At 32.9% G+C, this 21509-nt stretch overlaps 1 protein-coding gene across 1 annotated transcript in view; it reads left to right on the forward strand.

The window, feature by feature from the left end:
- Positions 1-21509, forward strand: part of LOC125069957 (golgin subfamily A member 4-like) — a 52598-nt gene that overhangs the window by 5939 nt on the left and 25150 nt on the right. Inside the window, exons 8-11 of the mRNA XM_047679588.1 lie at positions 8844-8936; positions 20045-20154; positions 20484-20618; positions 21239-21501. Of these exons, the coding sequence (XP_047535544.1) occupies positions 8844-8936; positions 20045-20154; positions 20484-20618; positions 21239-21501 (601 nt within the window). The remainder of the gene's footprint in view (positions 1-8843; positions 8937-20044; positions 20155-20483; positions 20619-21238; positions 21502-21509) is intronic.

The raw sequence follows: 21509 nt of genomic DNA on the forward strand, positions 1-21509 counted from the left end.
GTAGACGGTTCTTTTAAAATCGACATTAGCGTAATTAATCATATTTTTTTGTATCGTCGTTTATGAGATTCGAATTCTTCTAAAACTACGTTAGCCAACAGCTTGTTCTAGTATTGATCCCCAAGTCGGTACGCCATTTCAAGGTAGAAATAATATAATTATAAAATACAAATGGCACTGATCTGACTGTCCTTTTGTCTTTGAAATGTAGTCGCAGTTTCTAGGATTTAATAGTTGCTTTTAATTGTCAAAAAATTAAGCTGTAATCCATATGAAGATTTGCGCTCCATTTGTAATCTTTTTCACGTAGCATTCACCATCATAACAAACGGTACATGTCCAATTGAACGAACACGATATAAATACTTGGTGGTAGGGCTTTGTGCAAGCCCGTCTGGGTAGGTACCACCCACTCATCAGATATTCTACTGCCAAATAACAGTACACTGTATTGTTGTGTTCCGGTTAGAAGGGTGAGTGAGCCAGTGTAATCACAGGCACAAGGGACATAACATCTTAGTTCCCAAGGTTGGTGGCGCATAGTTGATGTAAGGAATGGTTAATATTTCTTACAGCGCCTTTGTCTATGGGCGGTGGTGACCACTTACCAGCAGGTGGCCCATATGCTCGTACGCCAACCAATGGCATAAAAAAAACACGAGATAGATAGACTGAAATCCCTAAATGTTTACCAAATATAAATATTTCCTTCCAATTGAGCTTGTCTGGTTGTCATCTTCACGCTACCTCTAATGTAAAGGGCGAGGCTGTAAGGGTTCTTTTTATGATTGTAGAATGTTATAAATATAGTAGAATTGGCAAAATCTCTTAATATTTATTCATATTATTAATATATATTTATAAATTCAGCTTCTCCGTTATCAATCAATAATATTGGCATGAGCCAATATTTCTTTAAAATAAGCAGAAACCTATTGAAATTTAACTCAGGGTTAGAAAGCTGGCGTGACAGTATTGAAACAAACAACAATTGAGACAGTACTGAGTTTTTGCCGGTTCTTCTCAGTAGAATCTACACTCCGAGCCGGGTTTAATAAAGTTCTGTAAAATGACGATTCAAAAGTGCTTGTAAAACCCTACTTGAATGAACTATATTTTGATTTCACTTAGTATATATTTAATTTCCTATTTATGGGTTAGGCTGAGAGGCTTCCAAACTATCTTCTTATGTACACGAGTTTGACCAAATTTTACGTGAATACTAGAAAATAGGATAAACAATTCCATCTGTATTTTAAAGATCGATTAAAAGTTTCGTGAAAATAATATAGCAACGTTAAAGCACGAGGGATCGGTCTTAGTTTATATATATATTATAAAACTTAACAGTTTTTTTTTATTTCTCTTGTTTTAAACTTATTTTTGGAATATATAACTCATTAAATAAATAGGGTTCGATACTAAAGTTTAAATATTATTTACAATATCATTAAAATATAGGTTTTCATATATTAAATAAACTCACTAAATATCTAAAACTCCATTACACGATGTGTAGTCCATACAAAAAAAAATACAGATTAACCCACGTGAGCTTATAACTCATAAATTTTACAGTCAATATATTAAAACTTAAGTGCAAAGTGATGACGTATCGATATAACGTAAACAGTACGAATTCGGATGCCATCATATTTTGGTAATAAGTTTTCAGCGCAAATTGGGATGCGGGAATTGCGCACGAGAGAGTCTTGACCCATTTCTTTTAAATTGTAAGATAATATTTATTGAGGTCGAGTAAATATGGTGATCGTATAGTTCTGGTGTAAATTTTGTGTTGTATACCATTCGGGTTAACATCGATAGATATCGATATCGATATATCGATTTAAAAATGATAATATATATAAAAATCTTGTGAACTTGTGAGTAACTGAATGCCTTCTAAATAATTGAATTTTATATATTTTTTTGTATGTAAGAGTGAGCCTGTGTAGTTTAGATTAAACCCAGTAGGTTGAGTTTCGATTGGGAAATCAATTTATTATTCTTTTGTATGAAGTTAGTATATATGTAAAATATAAAATGTATTGATATTAATATATAAAGCGGAAGTTTGTTTGTTTGTTCGCTCTAAATTCGGGATCCTCGAGTTTGATTTGGAAAAAATATGCGCAGGATAGTAATTGTCGAAAAAACATTTTTGGATTAAACAATCACGTCGTTTACCAGATAATTTTTTGTAAAGGTCTTGCCTTTCCATTAAATATGATGGACATATTTATTAGGTTCACTTATTCGACGCGTCACAGAATCATTTGAACTATAATTCGATTAAATGTATCTAATAACCACCGGTTCGTTCCACCCGGAACACTTAATGTTGCCAAACGAAATGAGGCCGTGTAGCCTAATGTCGCTCGCTAACACCTAGGCGAGTATTACGACGGATTACATTAAAACTAGCAAAATGTTTACACACTGAGATTCATAATTGTCGGAAGCATTTAAATTTTTCTTAATTTTTCCTTCGTCTAAAAGGCATTACAGAACTATATTTTCAGCTAAAATCGTGTCAAGATTCTTGGGCATTGCGGTAGCTTTCCTTCTCTTCCTTCGTCTCGTTTATTCATGCATGTCATAGTGCATCATGCCTTTACAAATTTTGCAAATTCTCTATTGGCTAACGTTTTGCAGGTTCACGTGCAAACGATTGCCGAAGTTTGTATCTCTATCAGGTTCTATTTATTGGAGAAATTATTGGTCTCTTTTTAAATGTGAAATGAACTTGTATCAGAATCACATTTGACGGTAAATGTTGATGAAGTCTAGAGTAATTTTCAGAAGATGCGTATTTTGTTGCCCTGAAGCTAACTCATTTATATTGATGGGAAATATACGCCGGAAGAGCGTTGGGCAGCTTTTTTGTTTGCATTTCCCTGGATCGCGCCGAAATTTTTATCACTTGTTAATGTCGTTACTTAATTTAATAGATCCGGTATGGGAGTCGTGGATAATTATAATATAACATCTTTATGGCTTAACATGGAATTAATAAACTGATGAACAAAATACACTTTTTCAAAAATGCGCTAATAAGTTACCTTTGAATCATGTTCCAAGATTAAATATAATAAGCTATTATCGCTATAGAAATGAGAAATGACTGAGAAGATTTGGAACCTTTTTTTTCTCGCTGGAATAACGCATTTCGCGTTTCCCCCACGTGTAGTGGGGAGGTATGTGGGACTCGTCGGTGCCCAGGACTATTAGTGTGCGGGCGCCACGGGATCCCTTTCGCATGCTATCGTAGCGAAGAATCGAAATCTCTAGTTACCCAAATGAGACGAACAAAGACGTTTGTATTTCATCATCAACGTTTTTATTATTTTTGTTCAGATTACCGACCTTACTATCAAATATCTAATTTAATTAGTCTCCTCTCTGTGTTATGAATGGAAGTTTCAATGATTCCATTTATTTCATACAACATCTAGTAATGAGTGATGACGTACGCTTCAATGAGTGGATGGCGTACCTTAGTCTCGTCTTAAGCCTACGCTCATAGTTTGGACAGACGCCAGTGTCGAAAAAGTTTACCATTATTAAAATTGAGGTTCCCTTCGCCGTCCGATCGCTGAAATAGACCAAGGTCCGTTTTACTTTAGTTGTTGTGACGATTCCGATTTGAATGTTCCACGCTTTCAAAGTCACGCCGTCTAAATAATATAAGTTTTGTTATTTTGAAAAATATTTGGAACATTTTATGATTTATAAGTTTTGTGTTGTTTGTTATTGTGTGTGATTAAAATGTGATGAAGTTATGCCCGATAATAATCTTCATTCATATTTATATCGAGTAAGGTTACTTTTTTGAAATTATCAGTCTTTTTAATGCATGTACGTTACTGTGCTTTATGTATATTCTTGTTGTTTCGTAATCAGTGAACTAAACATTACTTTTATTCTAATACAACTAACAAAAAAATTAACTTATTATCGTTCTAATATACTACATGAGCCATATTGTTTTATGTCAATGATCACTACTGATGGATGTTAAAAACAAAAAGCTACTAATCATTTAAAAAACTGAATAAAATTTAATTAAATGTTCATTATAATATTTACAAAAGAGCTACTCTTGTATGGGTAGTCGAAAGAATTGTGTTTGAAAATTTGAACACTAAGAATCGACGTGTTGTCGAAATTTTTGGTACGATATTAAATTTTTTTTTATAGTAAATATCAAACGTACTGTGCACGTTTCGAACGGATCGTTTTATATACGTTTTATCCAATTACCGCTGTCCACGTGTTATTATATAGGTCAAATACTTATGTACAGTTCGTTCGAATGTCTAACGATCAAATATCATGAGCTGATTTTGAATGAATTGCACGTCGAATTCACAGATTAAACATTTTAGATATTTATCTCAACTTATATCTAGTTTTAGTAGTATACGCTCATCGGCAAAGTGAACGCACTCGTTTTGAAATACAGTCGACATGAACGGGCATTCTGCCAAAAACAAGTGACATTTTTCGCGTGATTGACCTCGTTTTTGACCGCGCTGTCTCGAAACAATATTTTTTTCTAGGATAGACTCTTGATAATTTTCTTTAACTTCTCTTTTTCTTTCGATCATATTCTATCTTGCTACTTCACTTTCAGAGATTTTTGGTTAAAGTTTCATTTAAGTCGATTAATTTATTCAATATAGTATTGTTAATTAAGCTTATTTTTGTTTAAAATCTAACAACGGCTTGAATAGAATTCATAGGCCCTTTAGATTCAATGAGAGAACTGCAATAGTCTTATAATTTGGTTTACAGTTAAATGAATAATAGTGTATAAGATGAACTTAGTAAAATTGCTTTGGATACAACGAAAAATAAGACCCTTTCTGGATTCGTAAGGTTGATCAATATGGCGGAAGATTTTGCGTGTTTTATGTACGAGATGTCTTTTTATAATAATCGTTGAAAACTTTGTCGAAAAGCGCGTTTAATTGGGTTATTATTAATTAAGGTACGAATAATCAAATTTTCCGAATAATTCAAACATTCTATTCAAGTATAAAAACATCTAATTTAAATGTGTATGTAAAAGAAGGCAGACTTAATTTCCAAATGAATTGGCGAAAATTGTATTAGTTACAAAAGCGAGTTCGCCGAATTCGAAAAAAGAGGTTATTTAATCGTTATAAATTCGCTTTTTTTCTCGAGTTAAAGTAAGCCAAAACTATATAATATGTAACCACCTCCTGAAGTAAAATAAAAATCTATAAAAAATTTCATGTATATAGCAGATCTGTTTTGGGATATGTGTACAAAAATATTTTTCAGAAAGCTTATTAGAAGCTTTAAATTATAGAATTTTATTCGCGATGAATCCAAAATACTGCCTATTTTGGATTCCACAAAACAACAACAGTCACCGATATTGTAGATTAGCAAGTTGAATCACGATCGTCGATGATCGACAGTGTATTAACATTCTATACACATGACTCTCGCGTATTTCGATACACCAAATAAACTTACGTATCAAACATCTATTTGGTTTGTTATAACTATTTATAGTTAAACTTCCACTGGCGAATTTAAGTTACTTTTCATATGTAATCAAGCATTCGAGCAACGTGGATGAATAAGCTCTAAGTCTTCAAAAGAGTGTAGGTGGTAGCCCCATGTTAGGCTGTTACTTTACTTTTTTGAAATATGCAGGCAAAGTTTGAAAAAATAATAATCAATAATAAAAAAATGTATTTTTGCAAATTTGAAAATACGGGTCAAGTGCGAGTCTGACTTGCGCACGAACGGTTCCGTACCATTATCTATAAAACGTTACAAAAAATCATGTCTGTTGTATGTTGTTGTATTTATTTTATACTATTTGTTGTTATAGCGGCAACAGAAATTATTAGTAAAAATTCCAAGTGTCTAATTATCACGGTTCATGAGATACAGCCTGGTGTAAGATAGAGAGACGGATGGACGGTCAGCGGAATCTTAGTAACACGGTCCGTTTTACCCTTTAGGTACAGAACCCTAAAAAAAGCTAATGGCTGTAATATGTTCAGATATATCACGTGTATATTACAATATTTAATATTTTTATTTATAAACAAAAATCGAAATTAACTCGTTAACAAATTAATACATTAGCCAAAACTAATTTGTTAATTAGAACAAACACTAAAACTTAGTTCGTGTAAATATAATTAACGACTCCTTTATTTCTATGACGTTAAGGTTCACAATTATTTATAATTAATTTGTTTGTTTTCATCACAATCGGCCGCTGATAAAGGTGGTGGGGTCAAGCGATCTATACTAACTTATATATTCCTTACACACTCAGTTGGATCGTATTTACATAAGTGACATTTATTTATTTTGTCGTAATAAGAAATTAAAGTTTTGTGAGTGAATAAGTGGATCTTATTGTGGAATCAATGGCTGATATTATTGTAAGTAACTATGTTTTACTTAGTATAACTTGTGAATTAAAATCAATATTAGCAGGACCGGATTAACCGTATTAGGTCTCTAGCCAATGCATGTCTCGGAACCCCCCTACTTTACTAACTTCCTCAAAGATATATTATCTACCACAATACAATTTTATATGTAATTACGATTACGATGTTTTTACTATATTAGGTAGGTAAGGCATGTCTATTATATTTAATTTCATTATCAATTTTAATAACTTATTTCTTATATTTTGGACTGTCTAGAAGTCCCTACTCGATGCAGGGCTGCTAGGCTACATTGCCTGCCAATCGATAATCCGGCCCTCTTAAAGTTTAATGATAATGATAACCCTGTTCATGTACTGAACGTTCTCACAGCTGTATATAATTACTTCGTTACTAGGCCGTATCTATATTTAACTTATATGTTAAAACATACAATAGTGTCAAAAGAGGGTAGAGTATTAGATATATACATTATACATGAGAAAGAATAAATGTTTGCAGAAATTTAAATATAAATGATATATAACTTTAATTACAAAGTAGCACTAAAAAAAAATATACAAAACGAAGGCAGGTCAGCTTAGCATAAAGATTGAAATTCGTAGATCGTCGTCGTTCCTTTTGTTAATACAATTGCTTGTATTGAATATTTCAGTAATAAACTATAATCTAATCTATACTTGTTATTGTTTTAAAGTTCAAAATGTTTCTAAAAATATTTCTTGTTAACTATAGCAAGTCTTATTAATAAAATTATTTAAAATTATAGTCTCTATTCTAGGTTATATCCAAACATATTCGGCTTCATAATCAAAATTAAATGATGATTTGCCATCCTAATATAATTAAATTATTAAAGAAAATATTTTTCTTACAAGTGATTTAAACACAATTATTTTCTCATAAACGATTATAAATGATGTAATAGTAAACATATAATCCCTCGAACGTTTGATCTTCTAACAACTGGCTATGATCATAGACACCTTCCATGTTTGCGATACAATCCTTATATAACTATCGTTATTTTTATACAGACTGTACGTTATGCAGTTCTTTCCAAATGCAGTTTAAAGTTGTATGTAGCTTTAATGTAATAAATTAAAAAAAAAAAACCAGTTTTATATTCTCTTTAAAAAAATCGAATCTTTTCTACTAACAAAACGATTAAGTTTCGGTTTGGTCGAACTTGGATCGGAATTTAATCGGGATTGTATTATATATTCTGTATTATTTCTTCAAGCAGCAATTATTTGTATTTTAGCGTAACTTCAGCTACAAATGACGTAATACCTTAGTTACCAAAGTTTGGTGGTGCAGTTGTAAAGAAATGATTAAAATTTCTTACGTCGCCAACTTCTATGAACGGTGGCGACCACTTACCCATCAGGTGGTCCATTTGCCTGTTGGCCATTTTGATTATGATTAAGCTTAGGTTTAATTTTGCGATAAATAGTCGAACTTGGGTTGCAATAGAATCGAGAACCTATCATAACCGTTATATGTTAGTAGAATTAACTCCCAGTCTCTTGTAACCATTGAGCGTGCTCGTGCACATTTGTGATCGTTTGTGTGTATGTATAAAATGAACTCACACAAACAGAACATTTAGTCAAATACACATACATATATACACTAATTATGACATTATAGACTATCTATGTAAACATTTCCATACAAATATAGTCATGTTATATTTTTCAAAAGCATGTTTCCTTTTAAGTTCTGTTTAAATGGTTGGTCACCCCGGCTTATGTGCCAGCCCTAATTGGTCTGTCATATCGTTTGTTTTCATTTGTTTCATCTTGAAAGTTAACACGTTTTAATTATGACTATAAATATCATCAACATTTGGGCTCATCACATACAGACTCATCGGGGTGGGAACTTACAACGGATGCTTAACAAATATTCCATTGCAATGAGATTTGTTTGGTTCCTTTTGAACTACTCCATAGCTAAAAATCGGGCCGATAAATTCTAAGAGGCAGGAATTTGTCAGTGCTAAACTCTTGTCCCAGAAAGCATGTGAAGCCGTTGCTTATGTGCCTATTTGCTTTACTTTGTCGGATTGATATCTTACGGAATGTGTGGAGGGAACAGAAAGAACACCTATGTTTGCACACTTTTCTAATATCTTCTGTATGAATAGCTAGTCTTTGAGATTGACCGCCTTAGCGTAATTTATGTCAGGAGTGCATTGTAATTATCCATTCTTTTAAATAATAAATTGGTGGAATTATTGGCGTATGATACAATATTTCAGTATTATTAACGTAATCTAAGATACTTCAACGTTTTCTTGAACACTTAACGTCAATAGATATGAAATGCCCAATGCTCTGCCTGTTTTATGTAAAAACAAAACGTTGATTGGATAATATTCTCCAGGTATTGCTGTCGGACCCCGACGCGGAGCTGTCAAGTTGGCCGCTAGAGCTGGTGGCGCTGCGCGACCGCATATACGCAGAGAAGGATAATGAGGTATGTGGAACTTGTTGCAATTAAATTAGTGTAATGTTTGAAGGCTGAGTGAGCCAGATTAACCACAGGTACAAGGAACATAATAACTTAGTTCCCAAGGTTGGTGGCGCATTGAAATTGAAAGGAATGATTGGAATTTGTTACGACGCCAATGTCTTTGGGTGGTGGTCCTTATCACCAGGTGGTCCATTTCCCCGGTCCCCTAATTATGTCATAAAAAATATAGCAACGCTTACATGACAATAGCCCAAGTTTTCAGAATCAAACTTGTTATTTCTGCTTAGATGCGCTGCCATTCTGCGGTATGTACCCGTTGAGTGTAATAGAAATCTATTGTACTACGAATGTGAATAATTCCTTATACTCGACGGCAGTCTCTACGATACTTTCCATTGTGACCTGACTTGATAATCCTGCGTGACCTACATTCACATGATCACGAATCAATTCACGTACTAACGAAATGTGATCGCACCAACTAATTCTCTGATAGATTTGATGTAACATTACTAAGCTAATTTCACTAAAAAGAAAAAATAAAACATTTAAAATGTCACAAGTGTGTTTACAAAACATATAAATATGCGTTAAAATACTTTCACAAATCTGACACTCTAACCCAATCGTGTGACTTGATCAATCAGATAGCGTCTGTACCAATAAAACCAGATCGACTCGTAAATACTAACGACTCAATTCACCGCCCGCTACTATAGATACGTGTGGTAAATCTATGGCGTCGGTATAAATACCGCCACCCTCGCATTCCCCTTACGTGAGTAAACCGTTAATCTAGATGGCGTCTGACGATGCTATTGAATATTGATTTCTTTTTAACAAATAACTTTGTATTATACGTATTTATTAAAGGTTACTAATTAATTGTTAGAATGGATTTGGTTCTGAATACATTTTATATATTAGGTTTTTTTTTCGTAACTTTGTTGCCGTGCTATTTTCGATGCAATAAATCTAGATGCATAATCTATTTCTATACAAAAAAAAAAATTCTATGTTCCGAGCAAGAGGGACGAACGAATATATAGAAATCTGAATTATAATAAGCTAAATCGAATTTAAAAAATGTCCTTCTAAATATAATATTTATTATAAGAACCATTAATACATTTAACCTTCATTTTAAATGGTCTCAAAGCTGTATATCGCATTTATGGGAACAGTATATTTATTTTTAAATAGCCTCCAAAATAATATAAGATTTCGCAAAATTTTGACGATTACTGGACCTATCGCGGCGTAGACTCAGAGCTGCGCCTGCGCGGGTTACTGAACTTGCGAGGCGTCTAATTATACGCTAGCATGTATTTACTACGCGTCGTCTAATCAAATGTCGCGATGCTGCGCCCGGTGCATTGAAATAATAGAGCTAATAACAGAACAGAAGTGGCAATGAGTTTCGAAACTAATAATAAGTTGAATATAACTCTGAAATGTTTTTTGTGTATATAGCCTCTTAAAGTGAGTTTTAGCAGGGGTATGAAAGTTAATAATAAATCATGCCATTTCTGTATTCTGTTGATCTCTATGATGGGATTAAACCAACATCTGTCTAATGCTGGATCGTCTGGGTGGCCGGCATTATGCGCTACGTGATACGATGATATGTTTTAATTGAAGAAATAAGAACAGTAATTACTTTCGATTTGGTTTTTTTGTAGCTTTATTTATTTACTAGATTTATTTAAAATTAACCTCTTGTATTAGAAAATATACTATGAAATCTCGTGATACGTATTTCCGATAAAAAAATATACTTTATTTAAGTTGACTCCTGCGAGCACTTCTGAATTATGATTTTAGAAATACTATCAACAATTCGGATTATAGATTACATGAAATTTAGAATTAACTACAGCAGTTGATTATTATTTATTAGGGATATCCATGGCATTTTCTTAATACACTTATGATACAAACAAAGTAAAGGATTACGTCATTTATTTGTATCATAAGTGTATGAAAAATTAGAAAATGAAAACATTTTAGACGTTATCTCGTGCCCTACCGTAGCCACATGTTTACTCACGTAGAAGGGATCCACGCATTAGGGCACTCCATATAATGATTATAATTTTAAATTCATTCAATTGCAGTAGGTACATTCGCGCACGAAATTTATTTATACTGTAATATTCAGAAATCCACTCCACTACATTCATGTTTAATAATATTGTTAGATTCTCATATTACCAACGTAACATTTGTTTAGTTTTAATAATCATATATTTTATCGAAAATAACCGGCAAGTAACACATTAGCCGCTATTTTCTGTCAATTATATAAAAGATGTAATATACTTATGTAAATTTAATTTATAAAAACGTAATAATATCGTTTCGTGCTTTTAAATATACATAAATAATTATTAATAAATTAATTATACATTAGTTCATCAAATAAAAACAAAAGAATTTGCAAAAATTCTGTTGACGACTGTATTACCTACTCTTCTTCTATTACGTGCGTATGACCTACTAATCGGTATTTTATGCTCCGAATCGCATAGAATGGAGTGCTTTTAAGCATCGCTTTTAGTAAAGCATAAGGAAACCAGAACATTTTGTAACACTACTCGAGATCTAGGTTGAATTCAATATGATTTAATATTTATACAGTAGACCCTCGATAATCCCGCGCTCTTTTAAATTTGGAACGAAGAAAGCAGAGGGCAATGTACATTCAGCAACATTTTTCACGGCATCGGCCAGTATTGCGTGCATTATGAAATAACTTTTAAAAAAAATCGATAATCCTATTATCAAGAGTCTACTGTCAAATAATTTGGCGTGTCGTATGTACTGCTGGGCGTCATATGATGGCTGATGATGGCCATGTGTTTAAACTGGCCAGATATTATAAACTCTGCTATCTAAAAGATATTTTAAAACTAAATCCATTGAGTATTTTTTTATAAAAGAATGATATTTGAAAATACAATTTCATGCGATCTATGCACTTTAGACTAGACTTTATCTTTACCCTCTCGTGTCTTTTTTTATGATATCGGTAGGCGGACGAGCAAATGGGCCACCTGATGGTAAGTGGTCACCACCGCCCATAGACAATGGCGTTGTAAGAAATATTAACCATTCCTTACATAACAATGCGCCATCAACCTTGGGAACTAAGATGTTATATCCCTTGTGCCTGTAGTTACACTGGCTCACTCACCCTTCAAACCGGAACACAACAATACTGAGTACTGCTGTTTGGCGGTAGAATATCTGATGAGTGGGTGGTACCTACCCAGACGGGCTTGCACAAAGCCCTACCACCAAGAAAATTTGTGTGGATGCGATATTTTTAACAACTAATAAATAAATAATGCTTCAAAATGAATGCAGATTTTATTATTAGATATACTTAATGTACTTCATAGTTTTTAGGAACAAAAGTGAGGGCGGCGAGTTAGGGCAGACGCAAAGGCGCATATTGCGTGGTTGCAAGTTTTCTTACGCGAATGTGTCGGAAAGCCTAACTTCAGACCAGTCAACTTAGTTTGCACGGCTTGTATTAATAGAATTTAATTTAGATATTTTTTCCGTTAGTTTTATTACCTAGTAACTAATATTAGATGTGGTGATTTTCACTTTCCTATATATATATTCTGTTTTGAACTGACGGACGTTTTCGTCGATAAAACATCAATACTGAATAAAATTTGTCGGTTTACAGCATGTTTAACGACGTTTACGCGTTTCTTCGAACCTTTAGACGCATTCCGTCCCAGTTGGATGCGCTTCCTAGTTACTGTTGAGTTAATGTATTAAAAGCTGACAGATGATTTGTTAGATATTTGTGAAAGTAAAATTTAAAGGTTGAATCTTAGCATCACACTTCTGTTATATATATTTTAACTTTGTCGCGTCTCGAATTAGACAAAGTTTTTTATAAGATGTCCAAAGGACGAATAGGATATTTTTTGTAAGACTTATTATATTTAAGCATTTTTCTTTTTTCTCGTTTTAAATAAATAACAGTTTTAGGGCGGCTACAGTATATAAGATTTTAAATTAACATGGTTATTTTTATTACTGCAAGTATTTAAAACGAAATATTTACCATGTCTTTTATTTTTATTTGGTGGAGTTCGATATTTCGACATTATCAACGAATGTCTCGTTCACGAGACTGCTACAGTATGTTTTTATGTTGTTATTTTGAGGTACATATCTTATTAATTCAATATTGTCAGAAAGAATATTCTTGATCCAAACGCTTTCCAAGAAAGATCGAACGATTTTAAATTTTGCGAAGTAGCAGATGTTCGATTAGTACAAGATATATGAATATTTTTTTATCTAAGATTTGTAGTTCTAGTAAATGCACAGGAATCAATGTTATGTTTAAATCAGCAGGAAGTACCCATTACATATACCTAATACAAGTAATAGTTTGTGCTATTTCTTATTCATTCCATTTCGCGACATTTCTATAGAAATTTACTTATAAAGAAAATACTTTTTAGTTTTAGAGTCCTCCACAGCAGGATGTCGGAACAGCTCTTAGCGTAGTTGTGACAATGGTTCTCACGTGACGCAGTAGAGAACACGTGTACACCCTTCGTCATAAACAGTGACGCTTCAATAGTCCTCGAGTTAATTGTACTGTCGACGTGAAACATAAACCTCAAATAATGTTGAATAAAAAGTAAATTATAAAGGTCTTTGAGGATATTTTCCAGGTCGTGTATTGATTTATTTTTTTATTTATCGGTGAAAGGGCTTTGTAAGTCTTGTCGGGTAGCGATTCGACCATCATACGGAAATACTACTTTGTTATTTTTTTTCTATTATTACAGCCCTACCGGTTTGAAGGGTTAGTATAATTACATACCCACGAGGTAGAAAGAATCTTAACAACGACGTAAGAAGTAGTTTATACATCTAGCAGTGCTAAAAACGAAGGTGACCACATACTGAAACTCATTTGGCAGTCTGCCTGTATAAATAAATTGCAAAAAAACAATATGTAGAACTTTATTGTGAATTGTTTCGATTCGATCTTTTGCATTCTATATATTTTTAACGTTGTATAAATTTAGGTCAAGAACATGAACACTTCGTTTAGTGATTAGAAAAATGCAGTCGCAGACGTAGCGAATCGGCTATCCCTTACGACAGGATGTTCGTCGGTTATAATTAGACGCTAAACTTTTATGAAGCGTTGATCTTAAACCCTCTAAGTTAACTTACGGTTTTTGCGGTATAGCTGTGTATATTAGAACGGGATAATGTTATTTATAAATATATTTTTTGACATATTAATAGCAGTAATGACTTCCGCGATAAATGTTTAAAATAACTTAGTATGTACATATGTTTCACTGACAAGATATCGTTATCGTTATATTTATATAACAGTTAGTGCGTCTGTTAGTGATCGTAACTTCTTCACGACTCCGATTGAGGTCATACACATATAGATATAATGTGTATACGTCAATGTTTTGTCGCGACGATATTTCGAAGATATGCTTGGATCGTCATCGATATATGTAAATGGACCGAATGGTCTTAAAGTAATGTGTATATCTTTATTTAGTACCGAAAAATATGTGAACCCTAACCGGCAACAACGTCTAGTTAAATAATATTTAACAATATTTATATATGTATTGTTTTAGCGGCAAAGGATATAATGATAATTAACTCTGAGCCCAATTTAAAATAATCAAAGTGTATCGCCTACTCCCTTATAAATCAGAAGGAAGATGCGTAGATCCCTCCTCACATTATTCCCTGTAAAATGGCAGACGACGTGTGTGTTCGTCTTTTTATAATGTGCCCGGATGTTTTGCTACAGCGAATCGAAAGTGGTGTACGAAGAATTTCGTACAAAGGATTTGGACGCTGATTGACGAGACTCGATTTTCGGAATAATATTCTTTTAAAAGTTAAAAATAGTTAACAAAAACAATTGACCTTTTGAGACTTAAATCTTACAACCTAACTAAATTATTTAACGTTTACGTCAATCGATAATATAGAATGTGTTGATAAGTTTAAATTCAACCCATGTTATAGTCAAAACGCCATTAATTTGTGCCAATAATTCAATAACAAATATGAAAATAGTGTAATTACGCCCGTTATTCTTTCGACAACATTGAACGTCGTGAGTTTGATTCGGCTCGAACGAATAGCAATACATTTATAAAGTGATGTGAAATAATATAAGTTAGTATTCCTCGTGTTACTGCTCCGTAACGTTAAAGAAAATGAAATCTTTTTTTTCGTAATTGCGATACTTAACTTTAGTTGTCAAAGTTGTAGCAGTTCCCTTCATCGTTCTAGGTAAATCCTCTTTAACAGAATAGTCTAAGCGGTCTCAAATGTCCCTAGTTTCATATTTCAGGTTCGCCAACGTTTCTGTGGCGAAAGCTACGACCGTTATCGTTTAACGTATATCCTTATTAACATTAATTCATCTTCCTCACGTAAATCAACTGGGATAACAATGGCGTTTATCTTTATTCTACATCCGTGATGTTCTAAGTATAACCATTGTACAGATTATGCTATAGCAATAACGGTTTTTTGTCTCGTTCAACCAACCAACGGTCTTTCTCAGAGTGTATTCTTATCACGCCAGTTACATTTTACGATATATTTCTGAAAAAGACTAACTATTAAGTTTCTTGCCAGTTCTTCACAGTAGAATAAGATTTAAAGTAGTAGTAAGTATATAGGTAACACCCACTCATTTTTTAGTTTCTGAAATTTTATGAAAAGATAAAACTTTAAAGAACAGTTTAAATACACTTTCTAGATGTTTCAATCATCGCTAGTCATTGATTCGAAAACCACATGTCAAGCACGAACGTATAACCATAGTAGGAATTATGACCTCATTTCTTCTCTTATACTTTTTATCCATGCCTTTTATCATACAAATAAGTTTAAATACACAAAAATGTCTTATTTAAACGAAATCACATCTAAATATATGACAGATGCACTCATAAAAAGATAACATCGCTGCAACTTCTAACCGCCTAGGAGGATACAATTCCGTGTTATAAACAAACAACTTCAGTTTGGCGCTGACCGTTGCTCGCGACGAACGCGTTACGTGCGCGTGACGTCACTGCGTGCGCGCGAATACGAAACGACGCTCAGTACCCTATTACTTCATAGACGTATACATAAGGTCTAATTTGATAACAGTTTAGTTATATTTTTGATTATAGTGTATATGCAATAAAACAATCGGTGATAAGTGCTTGTTAAGTTGAAAAGAGGCTGACCGTTATTCATTAACACTGTTATGATTAGTGCGGCGTCTAAAAATATTAGTGACTGTTAGTGACCACATGCGTTGCATTACTGGTGTTTTATTCAATGAAAGTCAGCGTTCAAAAAGTATCACTACATATAACATTTCAGTAATTGAAATTCTTATCCGTTATAATACTTTATGAAAATTTGTAGCCGAAAATGTGTGAGTTAGCTAACTTGATGAGTGTAATATCGATAGAATATAATTATTTGTAAAACAGATCTTTATCTTGCTTGAAAATGATCACGATGGCAAAAAAAGACAAATAACATAGAACTTGGCACCACTCAAACTCAATTCCCTTTAAACGGTCGCTGCTCCCAATCTCTGAAACACTGGAAATAAAAAAAGTTTATTTTTAATTACAAAAAGATCATTGAAATTATCTTTAGAATTTCGTCTAATATACAAAGTTTCGCAAACGAATCATTCCTATTTATTCAAACACGCTTTTCTCATCTCCCCATTATATTATTCTAAAGCGTCTGCATTTTGTATCCCATAAAGTCTGTACCCCTCGGGTGTTTATTGATTGAAGAGGGGCTGAACTAGCTAGAACCGGATTTCAAATATCAAACAAATCAAATTGAGCTGTTTATATTTGAATACATAAAGTACTTGTGTTATTTGTAATTAATTTATTTTTAATAGTTACATATAACATTGAATAATGGCCTTTAAAAATACGTGTTACGTTATTAACATATTTATAATATTAAAAAAAAAAGTTTAATCGTTTATTATTTTATTGAAATTTTATTTTGCACATCTTTAGAGGTTTTAGATGTGTAGTCTATTCCAATCGGAGAAGGAATGAAGATCAACGAATTTTAGATTTGTGTACTACGTAGCGCTACTACATTGTGCGTTTATACTTAACTAAGTACATAAATCTATTTTAATTCAACTTCCAAATTTCCGATGAGTTTCGTCAACGTTTAATTTTTTCGCAGATGAATAATATTGAATATCATAGATTATTATTCAAGCTCTCGAACAACGATATCGCGTCTTGATGTCAAATTTGGTTTTCGTCCTCTTCTTGTAGTTGGTTGTATAGGCTTTAACATAGACATAGCCTTAATAGTATGTCGAAACGGATTGAATATTCATGTTTTCGATGTTATTTTATTTAAATTATTACATATTTTATTGAAAGGGAAAAAACAATTGGAATTAAAAATCCAACTGAAATATTATTTAAAAATTACATATAACGAATTTTTATTATTCATTCCATTATTTTCGAGTGTTCTTGATCTTCCATATTCAAAGAAAATTCCTCATTGTTTCATTACATTTATTTACACGTGTTTATTTTAAACACAAACCAAATCTCCTGTGATATAGCTATCATCGCTACGCTCTCCTAAAGACACTGCACTCGAAAACAACCCCTAATAGTCTGGATATATGACCTAAATTCAAGTAATTTAATCAAAAAACAACGGAAATGTCATATGGTTACTATTTTAAACCTTATTGTTATTGGTAACAGAAAACTCGAAGATACATGCACATATGTTAACCCAAATTTCTAATCGTTTGCTAAAATTATGCAGACGTTTTTATCGCTTATTTAATGGTGACAGATGCGTTATTAGCTTAAAGTAACAATGCGCCGTGGCACAGTTTATAGAACAAAGTGCATGACGGGCCACACATGGTATTTAGTTTTTTCCACTGACTTTATTTCTGTTCGCAGCTGGATTTATTTTGTTACTTGTTTACGTATTTTAGTTTCCTGCTGGGCGAAGATAAAATGTCTGTACGAATTGCATTTAGCGTATAAATATTTTATAGTGACGTAATTGCAATTTAAAGACATGAGAAATATAAGAAACTAAAAATTAACCAATCATGCTCTTTGAAAAATATATTGTATTGTTACTAAAACCAAAAACTCTCCAAAATGTCAAAAATCGTAATCGTTTTAATGTAATCCCTCCTTAAAATTCATTGGTAACATGTGGCTCAACCACACGTACTATACTGGTAATTCTAAACATGTTATAGCAGACAATTCGATGTTTTCTGGGAGTATTGAAATTGATAAATTAAATAATTAAAAAAATCATAACCTCTAAAAATATATCTTAACAATAAACCAACTTAAATTAACATATAATTTTTAATAGTAACATCAGTACTACTTTGATTGTCATTATGAATATCTGTGTAACTACCCTCACTTAATAATTTGTCAAAATCAATTGTTCTATTCCTCTGTTATTAATTTCGAAATATACGTAGTAAAAGTTTGTATATATTATTGGTAAGTGTACGCATTACCTAATATGACATAATTTTTAATAGTACCACATACATATGTGTATAGATGCTAGATTTTTTTCAAGATGCTAATTATTACATTGGAATGTTTGAACATTTAGATGAAAATGCAAGTAATAAACACAAATGATTAAGATACCTTTATTTAGATTTACTGATAGTTCTTAACTATAAATGGAAAGTGATTGGAACGGTGACTCTGGTATCTTGGTACGAAACTTGGTAGAAAATATAACCAAACGTGGTAGCGGAATTTTCAAAATTTGATACATGGTAGTTATATTTTTTAATTTAAATTCAAACTTATAAGAAAATATTAATCGCTCTAAGAGATTTTTATTTCTAATTTTATTTGATGGTGATTTCTTAACGTGTACTTAATATGACTCGTTATGAAAAGAAATAAATTTATGTATTTGTTACATATGTACATCAACGCTGGACTTTAAACTAACGTAAATCAAGTTATTATAATTATTTATAACTTTGTATCTAATAAGTTTTCCTGTGGTTTTATGTTGAATCATTTCATGGAATACCAGAACTACTAAATGCCGGCTAAGTCATGGCTTTCCAATACATAAGCTGTTGTCATGTATGATTTTAGTGTGACATATCCAGTATAGTATAGGTACTTGGGTATAAATATATTGAGTGTCATGTATGCATTTAATATGCTATGGTTGTGGTATGCTTAAAAGAATGACACTATGAACGAGTCGATTAAATTAATTTGAACTATGGAAAGTTAAAATTTTCCAAAATGTAAGGACATGTGCAGTTAAAAACAAACTTAATTTCAAGAGTATATATTTTGTAGCTAAGCTTTACGTTTGATATATATTACAAAAATGCATTGTTAATTCGATATTTGTATCAATCGTCGATGTCAGTTTGAATGATTTAAATGAATTTCATCTGATAACCCGACAAGGATTTGAATTTGGACTCATGACTTTCGTTGAGATAAAACTATTCTATATAATAACCCAAGCTAAGCAATATCGGGAAAAAATTCTATAGATTTCTTGTTGTAGTTTCGACTCATACAAACCAGAATCATCTTAGGTAAAAGTGCACTTTGTAAGATAGTCTTCGAATTAAATTATTAATTTCAATGTCCTAGTAATTACACTCATCAAGAGAGACGGTTGCTCCACTTTAAAGCTCTGCTCCATTGCTTGACCTTGAGAGTGAAGTATTTAAAGCTTTTTCTAATTATAACTATTAATTACGTATCACAGCTGAAGTCTTATTGTTTTCTATAGAAATTTTAGACGTCAGTGGTGTGATGTTAAATCAGGATATTTGTGAAGTGATTTAGTGATGTTCTAAATGATAGAATAAGTATCATTTACGTTCATCGTCAAGATGTAAAAATCGCAACATGGTTATGCTGAGGAGGTTTTTGGTATGTTTCGTCTTGTATTAAAATCTATATTGTTAGTTATTGGTCGTTAACGATTCTAAGTGTGTACGAATCCAAGTAACAAAACGATATAATTGTTCACAGTTGCCGAGTGTCCGCGACGAGCTGTCGCCCGGCGAGGCGGACAAGCGGAGGCAAAGGCGAAACAACAGCTTTGATCAGAATAGACAGCTAGAAGAGGTCACTAAGGAAAGGTATGTTACTTACGATGTTTTTTATTATATGTGTACTTAGCTAACGTTTAACTTTGTCAGTTTCCCTTAAGAGAATTCCTTTTAATAGCTGTCTTACAAAAATAAGAAAATTTGCACATAAAACTACTTCTTCCATAAAAATTAAATTGTCTGTAACCGATAAACGAGCGAAGACCGCACAATTATTTCCTTTTACTTATGTTCTAGTATTTTAATGTGATGTGCAATAAAATATAAATAAGTAAATAAAAGGATTATAGTGGTAATCCAACATACGATAGTCATCGACACACCTCTTTATGAATTTTGAAATGTATTAAAAATTTCAGGGACGGTCTGAAACGCGTAGCCGTGACGCTGCAGCGTGCTGTCACGCAACTGGTCGCGTACTGCGCCAGCGCAGAGGACGAGCTCAACAAGACTGTGCTCGCGCATCTGCTGGGACAACTCTCTGTTCAGGACCAGTTAGTAAACATTTATATTTCAATAAGTTATCAGAAGTAAACGAGTGAGTTTTGCATGTGTGATGAGTTTTCATTTGAAAATGACACTCGAAAACCAAAATTGATTCATTTATTTTTTAACTTCTTACGATACCAACGTACAGGTAACTCGTATATTTATTTTGGCAAATTATCCCTTCTATTAGCTTGTTATCGTTAAACGCACCGTACAGTCGCACTTAATAACTCATTTCTATATTTGGTTTGTTTTGATTTCAATACAAAACATCAGAGAGATTTATTGAAATGTAAATTAGTTGTCTCGCATCTTGACTCTTGTTATATCTTGCGCCGAGTTTCTAGGAAAGCCTGCATTATACGAGTTGCATAGGACTTGGCAGGCGGCCAGCCTGACGGGTTATTAATTTTCTGCAACATCCTAACATGTAGATAGCATTAAGGAGATGAACGCAAATTCTATCTTTAGATTTCACCTACAAACACATTTAAAATTGATAATTTTGTGCGAATAATGTACAGATGTGATGATGAGACACTCAGACACACACACACCTATACCTACACACATACATTTAAATAAAGTTATAGAAAAATTCTCATCACATCATTCTCTGTTCCAGAACATTGGATCTAGATTCTCGTCCGTCAACTCCGAACCTAACGGACTTGAACTCGAGTCTTGTGTCACGTACTAAGCACGTGCACTTCGCGCCGGACTTGGACTCCATTCTCGTGTCTCTGGATGAGGAGGGCGTCGTCGGTTTCTTGCAACAGCAGAGGGATCTCAGTGCGGACATTAAGAGGGAACTCGAACACTCTCTGAAGAGGTTGAGGGATGAGGCGCACGAGCTACTCGAGCTGTCTGCTCGATGCGCAACTGGCAGTGAGTTA

Source organism: Vanessa atalanta, chromosome 16, assembly GCF_905147765.1.
Source record: "Vanessa atalanta chromosome 16, ilVanAtal1.2, whole genome shotgun sequence".
In the NCBI taxonomy this organism is placed as follows: Eukaryota; Metazoa; Arthropoda; class Insecta; order Lepidoptera; family Nymphalidae; genus Vanessa; species Vanessa atalanta.